General features: G+C 33.1%; 8 protein-coding genes across 10 annotated transcripts; 4 read left to right on the forward strand and 4 right to left on the reverse strand.

The window, feature by feature from the left end:
- Positions 1–82: 82 nt before the first annotated feature.
- On the reverse strand, positions 83–4,934 carry LOC120773984 (RNA-binding protein 1-like). Of its 3 annotated transcripts, none has more exons than XM_040103243.1 (4): positions 4,819–4,934; positions 4,381–4,618; positions 4,189–4,320; positions 83–678 (listed from the first exon to the last, which is right to left on the reverse strand). In XM_040103243.1, exons 2-4 carry the CDS (start codon positions 4,587–4,589, stop codon positions 591–593), a joined length of 429 nt encoding a protein of 142 aa, XP_039959177.1. In that variant the 5' UTR covers positions 4,590–4,618; positions 4,819–4,934; the 3' UTR covers positions 83–590. The 3 variants fall into 3 exon arrangements, with proteins under 3 accessions (XP_039959177.1, XP_039959175.1, XP_039959176.1); XM_040103241.1 differs by having other exon boundaries at positions 590–3,734; XM_040103242.1 differs by having other exon boundaries at positions 590–3,734; positions 4,381–4,614; positions 4,818–4,934.
- An 881-nt stretch (positions 4,935–5,815) lies between these two features.
- Positions 5,816–9,543, forward strand: LOC120775436 (surfeit locus protein 4 homolog). The gene is made up of 5 exons (XM_040105622.1): positions 5,816–6,072; positions 8,141–8,404; positions 8,478–8,708; positions 8,773–8,952; positions 9,098–9,543. Exons 1-5 carry the CDS (start codon positions 6,022–6,024, stop codon positions 9,182–9,184), a joined length of 813 nt encoding a protein of 270 aa, XP_039961556.1. The 5' UTR covers positions 5,816–6,021; the 3' UTR covers positions 9,185–9,543.
- Positions 9,544–10,479: 936 nt separating this feature from the next.
- LOC120775537 (ATP synthase subunit gamma, mitochondrial) lies at positions 10,480–11,713 on the reverse strand. Its single transcript, XM_040105759.1, has 2 exons — positions 11,624–11,713; positions 10,480–11,551 (listed from the first exon to the last, which is right to left on the reverse strand). The coding sequence occupies exon 2, from the start codon at positions 11,515–11,517 to the stop codon at positions 10,624–10,626; it is 894 nt and encodes a 297-aa protein (XP_039961693.1). The 5' UTR covers positions 11,518–11,551; positions 11,624–11,713; the 3' UTR covers positions 10,480–10,623.
- Positions 11,714–12,099: 386 nt separating this feature from the next.
- LOC120775567 (protein Dr1) lies at positions 12,100–12,885 on the forward strand. Its single transcript, XM_040105795.1, has one exon. The coding sequence runs from the start codon at positions 12,239–12,241 to the stop codon at positions 12,794–12,796; it is 558 nt and encodes a 185-aa protein (XP_039961729.1). The 5' UTR covers positions 12,100–12,238; the 3' UTR covers positions 12,797–12,885.
- LOC120775566 (probable tRNA(His) guanylyltransferase) lies at positions 12,886–14,102 on the reverse strand. Its single transcript, XM_040105794.1, has 2 exons — positions 13,762–14,102; positions 12,886–13,685 (listed from the first exon to the last, which is right to left on the reverse strand). Exons 1-2 carry the CDS (start codon positions 13,997–13,999, stop codon positions 12,961–12,963), a joined length of 963 nt encoding a protein of 320 aa, XP_039961728.1. The 5' UTR covers positions 14,000–14,102; the 3' UTR covers positions 12,886–12,960.
- A 61-nt stretch (positions 14,103–14,163) lies between these two features.
- Positions 14,164–15,424, forward strand: LOC120775628 (NADH-cytochrome b5 reductase-like). Its single transcript, XM_040105882.1, has one exon. The coding sequence runs from the start codon at positions 14,343–14,345 to the stop codon at positions 15,309–15,311; it is 969 nt and encodes a 322-aa protein (XP_039961816.1). The 5' UTR covers positions 14,164–14,342; the 3' UTR covers positions 15,312–15,424.
- LOC120775629 (anaphase-promoting complex subunit 15B) lies at positions 15,402–16,074 on the reverse strand. The gene is made up of 2 exons (XM_040105883.1): positions 15,745–16,074; positions 15,402–15,688 (listed from the first exon to the last, which is right to left on the reverse strand). Exons 1-2 carry the CDS (start codon positions 15,953–15,955, stop codon positions 15,531–15,533), a joined length of 369 nt encoding a protein of 122 aa, XP_039961817.1. The 5' UTR covers positions 15,956–16,074; the 3' UTR covers positions 15,402–15,530.
- Positions 16,075–16,406: 332 nt separating this feature from the next.
- LOC120775184 (ubiquitin-like protein 5) lies at positions 16,407–16,950 on the forward strand. Its single transcript, XM_040105239.1, has 3 exons — positions 16,407–16,547; positions 16,607–16,745; positions 16,813–16,950. Exons 1-3 carry the CDS (start codon positions 16,509–16,511, stop codon positions 16,854–16,856), a joined length of 222 nt encoding a protein of 73 aa, XP_039961173.1. The 5' UTR covers positions 16,407–16,508; the 3' UTR covers positions 16,857–16,950.
- Positions 16,951–18,646: the final 1,696 nt, after the last annotated feature.

An 18,646-nucleotide genomic window follows, 5' to 3' on the forward strand; every position in this document is an offset into this window, starting at 1 on the left:
CTACAAAATTTTTTGCATTTTGACTCGTACATATGTACATAGGAAAACTGTACATGATGAATAAATAGTAAGAAAACAGCTCTTTATTTTATATATCTTATCTGTATTTTATTATACTTTTAAAATTAGCAAGACTTAATCAATAATGCTTTCCATAAGTAATTATTCACAAACGTACATAGAATGCGGTAATTCAATAAAAAAAAAAATTAAGAATTTACCTTAATGTGGTGCTTTTTGGAAATACTAGTCTGTTGGTGGATAGACAGATTGTGTTATGGGTATTTTGTGTGACCCAATGATGTTTTTGTTTTGCTCAGGAATGCCCACTTATTTTCGCACTTTTGCTGCGAAAAAAATCTTCCAAATTCCAGAACGTTGAAGTTCACCAGTTTTTCAAAATTAATCTATACTTTTTTTGTTGTTTTCTGCATACTGTACAGTAAGTGTTTAAGTTACTCTCAAAACTAAAACTTATGCTAATGATAAGTTCTCTCTTTCTACATAATGGTGTATATAGATTTTAGGTAAAGAAAATATTTTTTTTCTGGGAATTCAATTTGAGAAAATTTTGTGATTTTTTGTTATATCTAATGACGATCACGAGAGTCCGATCGGCTACGTCTGTCTCTTGAAAAACTGCGGGAACGGCTGCGTGTACGACGTGGTGAGCGTGATCTGTAAGAAATTGTCATATAAAAAAGAGAAAAAGGAAAATTTAATATGCTGTTGGATAAACAAGTTTTTAAGCACTGCACACAATTAAAAAATCCATGTATTGAAGATTTTAATACCATTTGTAAATATTCGATGGGATTTTGTAGTAGAGTTGATTGTTGTAGAGAAGATTTCGATACAAATAATTTTGCAGTCAAGGGATGAGAGACGCTACTTTTCAAATAATAAAAAAAAATCTCATTCATGAAAAGTAGTTAATTTATGACCTTTGCTTTCACAAGTCTAACTATTGGGAATGTTTGGTTGATTTTTTCGCTGTACTTTATCTTGATTCAGTTAACAGTAATTTTACCAAATTGTTGCCTGATAATGTCGATATAAATATTTATTTCAAATCGTTTTCGTATTGCTGCGTTGCTGAACTCGAATTCGACGAGCTGGCTTACGTTGCTGACTATTTACAATTCCTTGGGTCAAAAAAAAATTACAAGCTGAATGCACGAGTAACTGCAGCTCAGTAGCTCGTTCATTTGATTGGACATATTTGTTGAGGTGGTGTAGTAGTAGTAGTACGGTGATGGTTGGTTTTTGGTGATAATGGAAGAGTTTCTTTTGTTGATAATCAACTGATTTGTGATGACTATTTTAAATGAATAAAAGATATAATAAAAAATTGCAAAATAAACCATTGAGCAGATAACAAAGTATACAAGCCCGATATTCATCTGTGACAATGATACTTAGAAGCGTTTGTTGCGCATATCAGACATGATAGGGTTGGTGGAGTAGACAAAAAGCCTTAATTTGGGACGCTGGTTGACTATGTATGCGCATCGGTGGAGTAGTAGTGATGACATTAGCTTGCTGCTGTTGACCGTGATGCAATATGAGAGCTTTGTTATATTTAATTGAAGGCCTTGGAGATCGGTTGCAAAGACGGAACGTTGAATAGCTTGATGTATAGCGGTGACCCTGTGGAAAATACCAATCAAGCTCTCAAACGCTCGAAGGACCAGCCAAAGTGGTTGTAATGAATTCGAAATAGGATGTCATGGAGTTGTAGCTGAGCAGAGCAGATATTTTCACCCATATTAAGTAGAAAAAGATGTTGCAGTCATTGAGCCGATGTCGGAACTTCATGAGTTCATTGAGCCGATCATTGCTAAGTGTTCACCTGCTCGGATGCAATGGAATTTACAATTAGTGGATAGTTCTTTGTCAAAGTGTAAATTTGTTTAACCTTGAAAGTAATATTTAAACACAACTTGAAATATCCTCAATATTAGAATATTAGTAACAAAATGAACTAGGTAGTATCTAAATTAGAAAGAACTTATTCTTACTTGAAGTTACCGCACACGTTTTGTCTTTCGTTCTTGATGCACTTATACGTTGTTTCGCACATTAGCATGTCAAAAACGATGTTCAGGGTGACAACCTGCCCTTCCCATTTTGAAAATTGAACGTTTGTTTTCATTTTGACGAGTTGAGTGGATTAAATTCATTGTAAATGTTGAAATATTTCTCGAACACATGTTGAAGATATACATACATATATGTATGTGCAGTTGAAACCACTGCAGAGACAAGAGTGAAGTTGCAGAACTGATGGAGTAATTGGTGGATTACACAAAAGCGCCATTCAATGTCGATTATCTGAAGAACATAACGTAGCTAGCACTTTTACCTCGCACAATAAAAATACAAAAAAAAAAAAAATCCGAATTGCGGTCATACTTTTACTTCAGAACCCGTGTACCCGAATCATTCAGTTGTCTTAAATCTTGAATTTTAGGTTAATTTCCATTAAAAGTTATACATTAGACCGACAGTACCGCATAAAATTGCAATGCAACAGTCAGACTATGCGGTGTATGATTGAAAACAACCACTGCTCTTTAATGAAAAATTTGTTGTCGTTAAAGCAGTTTCGAGAGCTCTATAACAGTATTAGTTGTAAAGTCGTTATTAATGGTTGAGAGCAGTCTCGAAGAAGCGTTCGAATATAATGCTTTTTGTCACAAAAACAAAAATCATGTAGTTACATCGAATGAAATAACGAAGTTACGATTAAGTCACCTATTTTGTGTGGTACACCCCACACACAGACTGATGGGTGAACATGCATACATTACCCGACCAAGCACACTCTTTTTTCTTGTTATCACATAAGTTTGCATTTCTTGTCAAAGTCGTTGTGATTTTTGTTGTTGGTGATGGTATTTGTTGTGCTGAAGATTGTAGTGTTGTGGACACTTTTCACAGTCAGTTGCTTATACAAAGGAGAAGGAGGTGGTAGTAGTATATCAAGTTGTTAAGGTGGTTGTGGTGGTAGTAGTGGTGGTATTAATGATGATGGCTGTAGTAAATGCTTAGGAATTTGCCGTTGATGCTGATCCTGCGCCTGCTGCCCAAGCACACTTTTACTAGTTGCACTAATTCTTGTAGTAGCAATAGTTGTAGTGACTGTAGAAGCAGTTGCAGCTGAGGTAGTAGTAGTAGCGGTAGTAGTTATTTTACTAGTAGTTGCTGTTCTAATGATTGTTGATCTTTTACTGCACTTAACATCAGGACAACTGTTACAGTTTTCTATTGCGACAACAACAATTGTTAGATAGGTATTGATGACAATGACTACAGCGAAAACGAGATCAAATTTTATGTGCAAGACTGTTGTAACGTTGGTGTTGGTGGTGTTCAAGGTGTTCGTGTTGATAATAAAAACTATGATCATTAATTTATTGATGAAAGTACTGTGTTGTGGCTTTTCTTGTAGTTGTTTTTGGTGATGTTGAAAATGATGTTTGCTATAACTAAAATTGTTGTTGTCGAAATTTTGTAGACATTCTTTCTTAAAAAATTGTTGATTGACATTTTTTTCACTATTATCAAAAATGTTGTCGTTGAACGATATTAAGTTGAGCTTGTTGCTTGTCGTGGTGAAGTTTGTGGAGAAGGAGCAGTAGTTGTGATACGTGAAGATGTTGTTTTTGTAGTTTTTGTTGAAGGAAGAGGAGGTAGAAGTTCTAGAAGTAGTAGTAGCAGTAGACTTTATCCTGCAAAATGATTATCGTAAACTACATTTAAAAAATCTTTCAATATCTTTCTCAAAATCTAAATAGAAACACGAAATAATGTGTGTAATCAAGAAATAGCCATAACAGTACTTATCTACTACTATAAACGTTAGCATCGTTTATGGCTGTATGTATTAGCAACAAAAATTAAAAATATGTTGCACTACTCGTTCCTATAGATTTCCATGTTAAAAATATTTTACACTTTAATTCTCTAATATAATTTATCTATGCATAACATACTAATTAAAGCATTTGCACATCTGTGTAATAAAAGAACAATACCAAGGCATGGTAATTTTCGCAACAACTCATCCTTCGCAAAATATTTAGGTAATAAAATTTCACTGTATAATATAATTCTTACAATTTGCCAAGAATGCTAAAATTAATAAAGCGTTCATGTAGGCTATATAAAACTGCGTTGACTTACCTATAGCGACCTCCCCCTCGGCCACCGCTGCTGCTGCCACCGCCACCAGCACTACCGCCTCCTCGTCGTCTATCATCTCTTCGTGACCGACCCGACGACATTTCTACGCGTATGCGAGTACCACAGCAGCGACTGCAGTTTTGATCAAAAAATATTATGAAAAAAAAATGCAAATTTTCTACAGGCACTTACGTTCCATCCAATCCCCGAGTTGCATCTTCTGCGTCGCGGCGATCTTCAAATTCTACAAATGCAAATCCAGGTGGATTTCGTGCGACCCATACGTTTCTCAACGGACCATATTTGCTGAAAGCATTTTCTATTTCATATTTAGAGGCGGATGATCCCAAATTTCCTACATATACTTTGCAAGCTAAGTCCCACTCACGATAACGCGGCATTATTTATGTTTATATATTCTTAATAATACCTGTAAGCAATCAAAACAAAAAAAAATTATATTTAAAATACTTTTCTACGTGGAAAATGAAGGCGTGGAATTTTCTACATATACAGAAAATACAAAATGGCGGCCGACATTATGATTTGCATAACTAATCTATATGCAATTTAATAGAAAACCCATAGAAAATAAAATATTGACTATTCTTATATTTTAATAATATTTACCTTTATATAAATTTGTATATAGTTCCGCAAATAGCTTCAAAATAATTTATTTATTCTGTTTAATGTAATTTTCTTTGCGGAGAAGAACCACACACGTTCACCCTATGCAATCACAAGAAAAGAATAATCGAAACTTTCGAAAATCATCTTTGTATAATCGCTTGCATATTCGTATACCTTTCAGTACACTTCCCATGTTCGTGCTTCAATATGAAACAGGGTAACTAGGAAGCAACAGTTTAATTATTTCTTTTGTAAAATTAATAATACAATTTGGATAAAATAATTCAATTAATTATCTACATGGTGACCCAAAATTAACACAAGATTTATTTATTTAAAAATTTCTTCACAGTTCACGAAGTTAAAACACTATACCGACCATATTTTATATGAAATTTTTGAAGTAACCCGCCAATCTCTTAGTATTTTTTATATATTGTTCAATAATGAATACATGTTATTCTATAGTGTAACGCTCCGTTTGTACTAAACATAAACTGCCAGCTGTCGATTTTTTGTTTTGTAGGCTTCTTACTACTTCATAAATGGTGACAAATTTAAATATTGCCTTATTTTTGGGACACTCTGTGTTTAACACCAATCATACGTCATTTTTTAAACACCCTTTATATGCATTTTGTCTAACAATGCAATATAAGAAATATTTCTCAATAGAAAACTTTTAAATACTTATAATAAACACTATTTAAATTCAGTAAATCTTTGTAATATAATATAGAGTATTGAATGACATTTATGTTATATTTAATAAGCTTTTTTTTAATAATTCGTCATTTAACATGTCAAATAAGCTTGAATAAAGCAAAATCAAATACATATTAATGTTTTTGATCTTTTTCAATTTTATCGAACGTGATTTAATGCGCTTTCTAATTGGATTTATTTATTTATAATTTTATTCTAAATGGCGACTTACAACACTGGATATATAAATCAAATACAACACTGATAATATGCAGCAGACGTGTTCTCTTCCAACATTTGTCTCGTTTTCGTGGTTCGTGTTTAAGTAGTTCGTGTTTCTTCAAGTTTTGTTAATATTTTTTATTTTAAATATTATAAAGGGCAGTGAGAAATCGTAAAAGAAAGTAGGCTTTATAATTCAAGCCGTAACGAATAAATTTGTTCCATTGAGCTTAGGTTCCGGGACAACGACGAACGTTAAGTACACAAACAAAAATGAATATCCCCAACGAATACATTTCGAAAACGGAGGATGTGGCGGATCAGGTAAATTGGTACAAAACTTGGTAGGACAATCAAAGAAGCCAATATTAAAGCGAATGAAACCAAAAATGTGCTATGTGAGTTTTTTTTAAAGAAAGTGGTCATCATAACGGCTTGATTAGATATTACGGCTATCATCCTGCTATTTTGCACTAGAAAGAGATGAGTGCGGCTGAATTGAGTAGCCGCACGGTAGATTACGAAAAAACTGTCAACGTCACCCATTCGTATCAGCAATATTTAGTTGTTGTTTTAACATTATAATATTAGTTTGTCTATTGCTGCTGTCCATACATCATGTTTTCTAATATGAATGATGAATTGTAGACCAGTAATGATTGTACCAGTGGCGTTCCAATAAGTTTGTTTTCTGCGCTGTATGCAATTGGGACGTCAAGTGAATTGATATAACATGTGGGAGAGTACTTAATGAGTTTGAAAAGTAATAATTTATAAAGAAATATCCATAATTTTCACCAAACAATGTTATGTATGTGATCAGGCATTTCCTAATATATGTAAATAAGCAAAAAATTAAATATTAGATTCGGGTGCCACTTGTTGATAACTAGTTAATTTTTTTAAGAAAGCTTAAGTATTATTCGTAATAATTGTTTTATGCTAATTAAAAATAAAGTCTAAAGTACGAAGATGGTATAATCATAGATTAAATTTTAACAATTTCCTCTTTGGTGAAAATAATTAACTTGCCCTCAGTCAATATACAGCAATCTATGCGTCCATGTACATACATATGTAACTTGCATTACAAGTGTATCTAACTTTTACTTTCTGCTTCGAACTTCCGTCTCAAACATTACTTGGGGCTTAATAGATTTACTCTCTTGACCGGTTTAGTTTTTTTACTATTTATAGCTGTCTTTAACATATTTCGAAAGTTTCGTGTTTAAGTAATGATATGTCGGTCGCATTTAAAATGCCACACATGCACTTTGATTTCATATTTACATAAGATGAGCACATATTACTATAGTTGTATGTATTGTGGACAAAATATGGAAAAACTAACGTAACTGAAAAAGTATTATATAGTTACATTTTAAAAAGTTTCAATAATACGTATCTACCATTGACTGAAGCATGTATGCGCATATAATTAAGGTTTTTTTAACTATTTAAAATGTAAAGTAACTTTTCAATTATCTTATCAGTTTTTTGTGTCAGGTTCCTTTTAATAATAGTAAGTGTGAGCTTGATTTTTTCACTTTAATTAAAAAAATTTCAATGTCAATGTTCTGTTTTAAATTTACCGTAAAACCAACTGAACAAATGTAAAATATTAATTGACATGTGTGAATGGCTTTGTTTGACAGCGTGGGAAATTGCTGCTATTTGAAAATTTTACCAACTTTTCGGTGTCAAATAATATTTGTATATACACATAAATTGTTTGGTAATTCTATACTCTCTTTCTCAGATCAGTTTTACTTAATTTGAAGAAAAAAATTTCAATACACAATATTGTACGTACATATGTACATATCGTTATCAGCGTATCTTAACCAAGATATAACCTAGTTATAACACAAATTTAAGTTTTGTTTCAATATGAGTTTCGCTTTGTTTATATATTTTGTTGTATTTTGTTGTATAAAATATAATATTTTAACATATCTGGAAAATTTTGAGTTATAATTTCGGTGTTCGTGACGGAGTCACGTCTTGTCCAAAAAACTACTGATCACATTCATATCTTTCAAGTCTTTACAAGACTTTTGCACGTTACATGAAATTTATTAAAAAAAAGTAATTGTTGAAAGAACCAATGTTTTGTTATTTTAGTTGGATAGTTAATATTTTGTTACAACTAGTTGCTCTTGTTAACTACAATCACATAGACATTTTTAAGTTCATTCTGTTATGATCAAAAGTGAATATCCTCAAATGAAAATCGCTGATGGATCTTAAATAAAAGCCTTATCTGCATTTGAAACAGTTTCCTAGCACATCAAAATATTCGAAGCTGTTATATTTATACAAAAGATATGAAAGAAAATACAATAGTATATATACATATACATATATTAACTACTCTCTATTTTTCATACAGGTTATTCGTCGTGGTAAAAATATCCTGCCTACAGTCGCCCGTCTGTGTTTAATAGCGACATTTTTTGAAGATGGTTTGCGCATGTATTTTCAATGGAATGAACAACGTGAATATATGGATATGAGTTGGGGATGTGGCAAGTTTTTGGCGACAGTTTTTGTGCTTGTGAATTTATTTGGACAACTAGGTGGCTGTGTAATGGTAATCGCTAGATTTAAGGTTGAAATTGCTGTTGGAGTGCTTTTCTTCATTGTAATTCTACAGGTATGTGAAATGTTTAAGTACCCATAATTTAAGTGATAAATGAGTTTTAATTGTTTACCGTTCCTTAAACTAGACAATCGCTTACTCTATCCTTTGGGACATACAATTCTTGTTGCGCAATCTGGCACTGCTTGGTGCATTACTGCTTGTTTTAGCGGAATCACGTGTGGAAGGACGCAGTCTATTTGCTGGTGTGCCCTCACTTGGTGAGAATAAACCCAAAAATGTAATGCAGCTCGCTGGTCGTATACTGCTCGCATTTATGTTTATTACACTAATTCGTTTCGAAATGAGCTTCCTTCAGGTATTATAAATATTTAAGATTGTATGCAATATAATACAAGTATGACCCTTTGAAATATTTTCAGATTTTATTAGACATCGTCGGTTCAATTTTGATGGTTCTGGTAACAATCGGATATAAAACAAAATTGTCTGCACTCATCCTCGTAGCATTATTGACTGTACTCAATTTGTATCATAACGCGTGGTGGACCATTCCTTCTTATAAACCACTTAGAGATTTTCTGAAATACGACTTTTTCCAGGTAATATGTTAGATAATATATTAGATTATTAAAAATTTCTGGCAGTATGTTGTTAATATAATTTTCTTATATGTGCTACTGTGATTTTATCTAAATATAACAATTAATACTTTCATATAATTACACTTGTAATCTTATTTTACAGACGCTCTCCGTCATAGGCGGTTTACTAATGATTGTGTCACTGGGTCCAGGTGGTGTATCAATGGACGAACATAAAAAGAAATGGTAGACGGCCATGGTGACTTAGAGCATCCCCATGCACAGGAGAGAAAATGTTTATTTTTATTATTTTATATAAATGTATTTCTTTTTGTTTCATAAATTAGACAACTTTTGATAATAACAAGCGATAAACAACAACCATAAAATGGAAGAAATTATGATAAAAGTAAATTAAAGAAAAAAAAAACACAAATAAAACAAACAAAAAACTTAGAGAAATATCAAATCGTGGTTAATTCCACTATGCGTTCAAGACATTTCTTTATAGCAAAGGACTTTCTATATTCACAATAATGTCTTTTACATTTGTAAAGTAAACGATGTAATATAATATATGATCGACGTCAGCTCGTATAAACGATTTCAGGTTGTGCTTTTGCTCTCATAATTTATTTTTATACAACTCCTGGTACATACATATACTATATCAAATACCAAGAAATGCCACATGATGGAGCTAATTTTTAAGTATACTCTGTTTCAGTTCTTCCAAACCCCCCGATATGTAAATTGAACTACAAGGATTTTATTCCCACTTTCCGTTAATTTTTAAGAAATAATGTCTTAAAATAAAACGAATGTTTTAAATGAGAAAATTATATTGTTTTCAACAAAATTACTGCTATTCTTTGAAAGGATTTCAGATGCGCTAACTACTTATAATAAGTAAAAACGTTAACTTCAGCTGCATTGAAGCTACAATGCCCTTATCAGTTGTATTTCTTGTAGTATAGATCTTTATCTTGAATATGTTCTATCAGTTTGTATGGCTGCTATATGTTCTAGTGGTCCGATCTAAACATTTTCTTCAGGGAACGTTCGTTGTCTTGGACAATAATATATGCCAAATTTAGTGAAGATGCCTTATCAAATAAATAAATTTTCCATACAAGAACTTTATTTTGGATCGTTCAGCTTTTAAGGCAGCTATTTACTATAGTTATCCGATATTGGCAGTTCAGACGTATGAGCAGCTTGTTGCTGATCAAAGAACGTGGACCAAATTTAAGATCGATTACTCAAACACCGAGTTATTAATTATATATGTATAGAAAGGTGGGCATGGCTCATCGATTCAGCTCCTCGCGGTTACCATACACATATATACATTTTATAGGGTCTCCAATATTCTTTCTATGAGTTACAAAATTCCTCGGCTATTTGGAGACGACCTTGAACTGCTATGATCCAACACAATTAAAAAATAGAAGAAAATTCGTCTATCCATATTAAATGATGTTTAATTCCACTTAACTAAGGTTTTATATCTCTCTTTAAAAAAAATTAAAGACATTCATATAAGTTTTATTTGTTTATAATATTTTATTTCAAATTTTAACTTATGGCGAAAAATTCGCTATTTTGTTAAATTCCGCATTTCGAAAACGTAAAACAAATATTTCCTTCGAAACTTTTCCATTCATTACTTCGATCGTTTTATATTTCTTAATTCAAAGCAGCAGCACCAGAGATGATTTCAATCAACTCACGGGTGATGACAGCCTGTCTGGTACGGTTGAATGTGAGTGTGAGCTTCTCAATCATTTCACCGGCGTTCTTGGACGCGTTGTCCATGGCAGTCATACGGGAAGATTGTTCGGAGCAAGCACCTTCCTTCATAGTATAGAATATCAATGAAGCTAGCGAGTATTCCAAGTAGCTCTGCACAATTTCGCTGTCAAGTGAATCATAAAGTGCCAACTTCTCAGATTTCTCGACGGTTGGTGCATTGTATACTGGCAGCGTAGACAACTGATATGAAACGACTGATTTGAATTTGTTGTAGACAATTTGGCCTTCAGTGAAATCATAACCGGTCTTTAACACTTCATGAGCAATTTTTGAAGCATCAAGGAAGGTAGGTGGCAGACGACCGACCTCGTTGGCAACCATCAAAATGTTCTTGCCATATGTACGTGACAAAATGGAACGCGACTTGTCACCAACACAGAATAACTTGGTTTGGGAATCATCTTTAGCAAGTTCGTTACGGATATAACGGGCAACACCGGTATGCACGGCACCACATAGACCACGATCAGATGTCATGGCAATCAACAGCTTCTTTGGCTCAGTTTTATCTTCCGATTGGATTTCGGTTTTCTCAAAGAATTGTTGTGCACCAACACCATAGGGGCGAGCAGCTTTTAAATCACGTTCAGCACGCGAATATTTGGCAGCTGACACCATCTTCATGGATTGCGTAATTTTCTGAATGTTCTTTACGGACTTCAAACGGATTGAGATGGCTTTCAAAGTAGCCATGCCGCGCTGCGGCTGCGACTGGAAAGTCGCCTCAATGGCAACTGGCATCAAAATGTTAGCACGCTGCATCATCATCTTGCTAAGTTGAAGTCCCGGACCGTGCAGAAAACTAAAAGTAGTATAAATTTGATTATTATCACAATTTTTTCCGCAATCTTTGGTTATGCAAAATCAGAATTACCGAATTTTTCACGACACGAAGCAATTGACAGAAAATGGTGTTGTGAATTTCCTCTTATGTAAGGTGGGATCAGTGTTGGCTAACTAGCCTTAAAAAGGGAAATTTAGAGGCCTTCAAGAATATATATGTTCATTATTAGCAGAAGTTTTTGAATATATGGAATTCTGGTAATAGTAAATACAATATAAAAATTCACTTCCTACAGATTTTTTAATTTAAAATATTATTTTTAAGTATTCAACAATAAAAACTGGTATTATTGTGCCTAATTGGACAATGCAACACTTAACATTTGAAGTTGTTGTCTGCCTGTATCTTATGTATTTAAAACTTTTTATTTCTCTAATTAGATTTCTATAGCAGCATTTGAAGAAATTATAAAAACCCACTATTTATTTATAAAAACTTTGCCACACTGAAGGGGATTTTTGTTTGACGGCTTGTCATTTTTGACACTTGTCAACAATGTTTAGGAAATTAAAGCTGCTGTCAAACAGTACACAAATTATAACAGCATATGTTTATTTTATAATATATTCTATATTGTAAATATAAGCTCGAAGTATAAAGTATTTTTGAAATTAGGACGATTAACGCAATAAATATTAGTAATAAATGGCAGACCCACAAGATGAGCTGTGCCCACCACCTACAGAGGATGATGACTTGACTTTGCCTAGAGCAAGTATTAACAAAATTATAAAAGAGCTGGTACCATCAGTCCGTGTTGCGAATGAGAGTCGAGAACTGATACTTAATTGCTGCACAGAATTTATACACTTAATTTCATCAGAAGCTAACGATGTATGCAACAGACGTAATAAAAAGACAATTAATGCAGAGCATGTATTAGAAGCTCTTGACCGCTTGGGTTTCTGTGATTATAAACAGGAAGCAGAGGCCGTTTTGAATGATTGCAAAGAAGTTGCAGCTAAACGGCGACGTCAAAGTACACGACTTGAAAATCTTGGTATACCTGAAGAGGAACTTCTGCGGCAACAACAAGAACTTTTCGCTAAAGCTCGCGAAGAGCAAGCACGTGAAGAGCAACAACAATGGATTAGCATGCAAGCATCTGCTGTTCAACAAAATGCTGAGCTATTGCATCGACAAATGAAGTCTAGCAATAGCGGAGGTTTAGAAGATGATGACGACGACGATGAAGAATACTAATTGCTTTTAAACAGCTATAGGTTTAAGAGCACTCCGCTATGAATTATAAGAGGATTTTTTATAGTAAATGATACATACATACATTAAAGTTTCAAATAAATGTTTTATTAAATAAAAAAGTTACTTATTTCTATAATTAGATATAATTTTGTAAAAATATTGTGCTAACTTGAACATTCTACATTTTGTGGCTTTTCATCTCCGGAGCTCAGTTTTTCTATTTGTGTTCTTAGTATTGGTGATAATCCATCAAAGGTAGATTCGTAGTTGCCAGGCTTATACTTGCCTAACAATTCTGTATGATCTTTCCAAAATTTTTCACGTATCATATCATCGTGCACGGGTACAATTAGCTGTCTATTTAAACCATCATGGTCGCTGATTTTCACTCGCTTTCTCAATAGTATAGTACCTTTGCGAAACATGGGGGGAAGCTTGTTATAATTGATGCCAAATTTAGTAAAAAGCAATTCGTTTTTATCCGCAGAGAATGTACCGCGCAGCTCAGCTTCGGCTTCTTGATTACTTAGTCCTGAGTGTAATACTAAATTCCAAAAGGCGGTATTGTATAAGTTATTTATGTGTACGTCAGCTTGTCGCCAGCTGAGATAGTCGCGTAAGTTTTGATCTGATGGATATAATACAACTCGACCATCGAAGCATGGAGGATACTGTAAAGTTTTGGGATGCATCCAATGATTCCAGTTAAATACGTAGGCAGAAGTGAATAAACTGGTTACGTATGTGAGAAGTTTTGCTGCTCGTCGATTAAAAACGTTAGTTTCCTTTCGGAATATAAATGAGTATTCATCACTTTGACCATAAGCTAGAATTACATCGCGGAATTCTTCCATTACTGTTACCGCGGCGATGTTCATCAAATTAAGCGCTGTTTACAGAACATATTTATATATGTATGTATAAAAATAATTCAATAGTAAAAAACCATTTGTATATATATGTACCATTGGCATCGTTAGGTTTAGCAAAATCGTGTGCTTTGGAAAATTTATGGAATCCCTTGCCATCTAAACGTATCACTATCCACACATTTGGTAAAACGCTGTCGTCTTGTTCGTAGTTTTTAACATATTCAAAGCGGCTACAGGCCATACCACCGCTCGTATGTAAAACACGTTGTTGACTTATAATCTCGCCTGATCTCTTTAATAAATGAAGGATTGTGTATCGTAAAAGCCGCATAAGATATTTTAGTGTTTAGCTCATTTATTTCAGATGCAAATTTTATAATTTATGTATAAAAAACTCTTTTCAAAATACCTCCCACTTTTTGCTTATTTATCTGTAAATAACACATCAGTAGACGTCAAAAAAAAACCATATGAGGTGTCATTGAAAAATCGGTAATCAGCTGTTGGCAATTATCACCATATCATTGAACATCTGAGCGATCCAAAGTTCTTAACAATTGTCTTAATATCATGAGAGACTACTTTGAAACAAATCAGTTTCAATTGCAAAAATTGATAAGGAATATGGAAACAACGGATGGGAGAAATTATCTTGTTGCACAAATTTGAATATTATGGATCAAACTGCATTGATAAGTGAGAGTGAATGCTGCGGTAATGGCTGCGTAAATTGTGTATTAAATGTCGGATATCGGAGAACTTATAGTGATAACCTAGAAGGAAAACAGAACGTAATTTCGGAGTATCGAAAATTTCGACTGTCAAGCAAATATCCACATAATCCTATGGGCAGGGAAGATGATAATGGAAATGGTGTCGAAGTAATTGAGCTTCACTTTTGTGTTTCTTATTTGCCAGACGGTGCGGAGGATTTCGCTTTGATGATACCAGCAGGTTATCATGTAATGATGCGTCAACATTTGGCTACTGGGCTAGTTTGTCTGAGGCCCTATTCTCCTTTTTGGGTGGATACTTTGGCGATGGAATTCAAAATCCTCGTAAATCTCGCTCCTTGCGGTCAAATGTCTCGATTTATTAAAGAACTGAAGGTTGGTGATTTTGTCGAATTTCGAGGACCTATAGGTGCTTACGAATATTTTAGTAACACTAAAACTGAACGCAATATTTTCATTATAACACAAGGTGTTGCCATTGCAGCTACCATCCGCATTGTAAAAGATATTCTGGATAATGAAGAAGACTTCAGTCACGTTTTTCAGGTAGCATGTTATAAAGATATAGATCATGCTTTCTTTCGAGACGCCATACGTGACTTTAATAAGTATTGGAACTATAAAAGTCATATATATCTCGCGCATCAGAAATGTTTGCATCGTATGTGTAAAACAGCTGAATGCACTGGAGAATGTACCTGGTTTCAAAAAAAGTTGTGGTATAAAGAAACGGTTCATTTACGTCGTTTTTCCGATTCTGAATTGAGAGATATTAGCAACGGAAGTGGCGGTAACGGTACGGAATCAGTTTTTATAATCGCAGGCTCAAAGAATTTTCAAGAATCCTTTACTAATGATATAAAAAAGTTAACGTTAGAATCCTCAAATACAAAAATTGTTCTACTTTAGAAAAATTAAACTATTATACAGAGATTTCAAATATAAGTATTATTTTTTATTGAAATATCTGAATCGTTCTTAAAATAAACACATATCAGGTGGCATTTTTCGGTTTCCAAGTTCTATTTCGTTTTGAGTGGTCGATACAATATAAACCCTTTTTGTAATTGCAAAATTAAGTTATTATTATTCATAAAAAAACTAAACAGCCACAAAGGAAAAGCCGACTTATAAAGTGTCGACTGTTGTTGGCACATCTTCATTAATTGGATTAGCATCATCACCCGGCGAATAAAGTGCAGAATGCTCTGGCTGACCAGGAATAGCCCTGTCATTTGTATCATCATCATCATCGTGTGTATCTGAATCATCGCTATCATCATTAGCTGGAATCATAAAAGAAAGATTATATGCCCTTGAATGAATGTGATGTATATATTACCATCTTCGTCATCAGTTTCTGGTCCAGGTCTGGTTAAAACTTTACCCAGAGGCGGAATATCGCTTGCCGCATTTTTTATAGATTCTTTCCAATTATCATGATCCCGTTCATAACGCAAAACATCATCTTCGCTGGGTGGGGTATTAATTTCAAACCAAATGCGATTAGCTATTTGTGGTCGCAACGATGGAAAGAAAGGTATCATAGACATGACTAGTTTCACACGGACTTCAAACTAATAAATAAAGCTGGTGTATGAGAAAATCTTTACTAACTTGGTTTATGAAAAAAACGATTTTTGATGTATTGCTTTTCGTAAACAAAACAAATGTTGTTACTTGCAATCAACAAGGTTGCAATTATTGGTACGCCGAAAATGTATAGCCAAGTTTTGTAAAATTTTTGGTAGATATATTTTATTTTCTGCATCTACATATTTCTAATATGTGTATTCGAACGAATACTTTTTTGGAAGAGATGAATTAATGATTTAAAAACTTAACACTTTAAATATAAGAGCATTTTAAATTTTTCAAAATCACCATTATCTCTAATCTCGTTTTATCGAGATAAAATGGATTGCCAGAAATATATCTTACCTATTTTCCTTAGCAAAGCATCACTTAAATGCATTGGCTTCAAAATATTTTACCTGTCAGCTGGCATTTTGACAAATGTCATATAGCTAAATTTATGTGCAAAGCGTTTAGAATATTTTACAATTGAGTTAATTCTGGAATTCTTGGTTATACTGGATATCAACAATGATTGAAATTACTTGCAATGATCGATTGGGCAAAAAGGTAAATAACTGTAATTATTTTAATTAAAAACAAACAAATTATAAAGTCCTCTATAATAGGTGAGAGTGAAATGCAATCCGGATGACACTATTGGCGATCTAAAGAAGTTAATTGCAGCGCAGACAGGCACAAAATCTGAAAAGATAGTTTTAAAGAAGTGGTACACCATCTATAAAGATCCTATACGTCTATGTGATTGTGAGTAGTTGGATAATAATTGTTATAAGTCATAATTTTAACAAATATATATCTCTTATTTTTCTAGATGAAATACATGATGGCATGAATTTGGAGCTTTACTATCAATAGTTTAGATATCGTGTAATATAAATTGAATTCCCAGTTTTGATAAACAATTTCTTTTCTTAAACTTTCTTAATAAAATATTTGTTAAAGAAACAATCTTGCGATAGTTCCGTCTTATACTGGAGAGGTGATCAAACGAATTAAAGCACCAAAAAAATTACAACTCCGGTTACTCCGATGCTGGAATACCCTTCACAAATAAAAGTGTTTTCTTACAAGAACTTGAATTTAGTAGTCCGATCAAAACAATATACAGGAAAAATTTTTTCGGAGATTGCATCGTTGTTTTGTTTAATTATTCATACCAAATTTTGTGAAGATATCTTGTCAGCTAAAAAAAAAAAAAATCATACATAGACTTGTTTTTAATCGTTCAGTTTGTTTGGCAGCTATATGTTATAGTAAAAAACTGAGAGACTAAACTGCGTATATATAGACGGACGGACGTGGCTAAATTGACTCAGCTTGTCACGCTGATCATTTATAGACATACATATATGTATATGTACAAACATACATACATATATATTATATTACAGGATCTCCAATGCCTCCTTTTGGATATTACAAACTTCGTGGAAAACGTAAAACATGATAGAGAATATAAATAGAGAATATAAATATGACTTTAATTAAATGTCATGCGATAAGTTTTGTATTAGCAATATAGAACCAAATTTCAGTTTATGAAGATTCGGTAAGATATATGTACTTCTCTCTCCTTCTCTCTATGTATGTCTATTTATGGTTAATTTTACGTCATATTATGAGTTCATTAATTGTCAAATAAGCAAAATAAGGCTTTCAAGTTGTAAATGCTCTAATATTTAGTATATCAAATCGAGTACCAAGTGATCACTTACTTGTTAATTCCGCTTGTCCACTTCTCAGAAGTAAATTAACGAATTGATCAGTGTTGAACATTCGAAAAGCACAATACATCCGCGCGGAAGCGACTATCCAATGCCGTTTTACTCGTTCGTCAACTTCCGAAAAGCTCTAAAATTCAACGAACCAATTAGCGAACAGTTAGTACTCGATTTGAAGTTCGTGCGTGCGGTTGTCAAAAAAATTAGGGAATAAATTATATTGTTACGCCGTGATTAAAATATTTATTATTGTGAAAATTATAGTGCTTGCGTGTCAAAATTGTGCGCGTTTAGTGTGAAAAGTGTGATAGATAAAGTCTTCCGATTTAGATTTGCATATTTGCAAAGGCAATACGCAAGTGAAATTGCAAAAATGAGAAGCCTCCTTTTGTTCAAAATGGCCGCCCAGAAGTGCGTTTTATTGTATCTTGCTGAAAAGAGCCAATCTCTTATAAGAAGGAGTAAAGTTAGTGTGAAGAAAATTAATGTGAAATTATAGTTTTGTGTGATATATAAAAAGTGTGTAAAATAAAATCAGTTAATTCAGTTAAAGCCAAAAATGAAAATCTAAATATATGTGTGTGTAAATAAATATGTGTTTGTGTTTGTCTGAAAGCTGCGTTAGATGGCGCACAAATGTTTATGATACAAGTCTTTCGTTTTCCAGGCAAGGCAGTGTTTATTTAGTGTCACAGGTGAGTTTTTTGGAATTTAAATGTCACATATGATATTTTTACACTTAAAACAAAATTTTGTGAATATTCAAATATTTGAAAGTAAAAATTAATTTGGCAGAAATGAAATGAATTGAACACTCCGTATTTGGCCAAATTAGCGCTAGATGGCGCAATCATACTTATGCTACATATTCGAGTTGCACATCATGAAAGCTAAAAAGCAATTAACTTTATTTTAAATTAGCGA

The sequence above is a fragment of the Bactrocera tryoni genome, chromosome 4 (assembly GCF_016617805.1).
Source record: "Bactrocera tryoni isolate S06 chromosome 4, CSIRO_BtryS06_freeze2, whole genome shotgun sequence".
NCBI classification, from domain to species: domain Eukaryota; kingdom Metazoa; phylum Arthropoda; class Insecta; order Diptera; family Tephritidae; genus Bactrocera; species Bactrocera tryoni.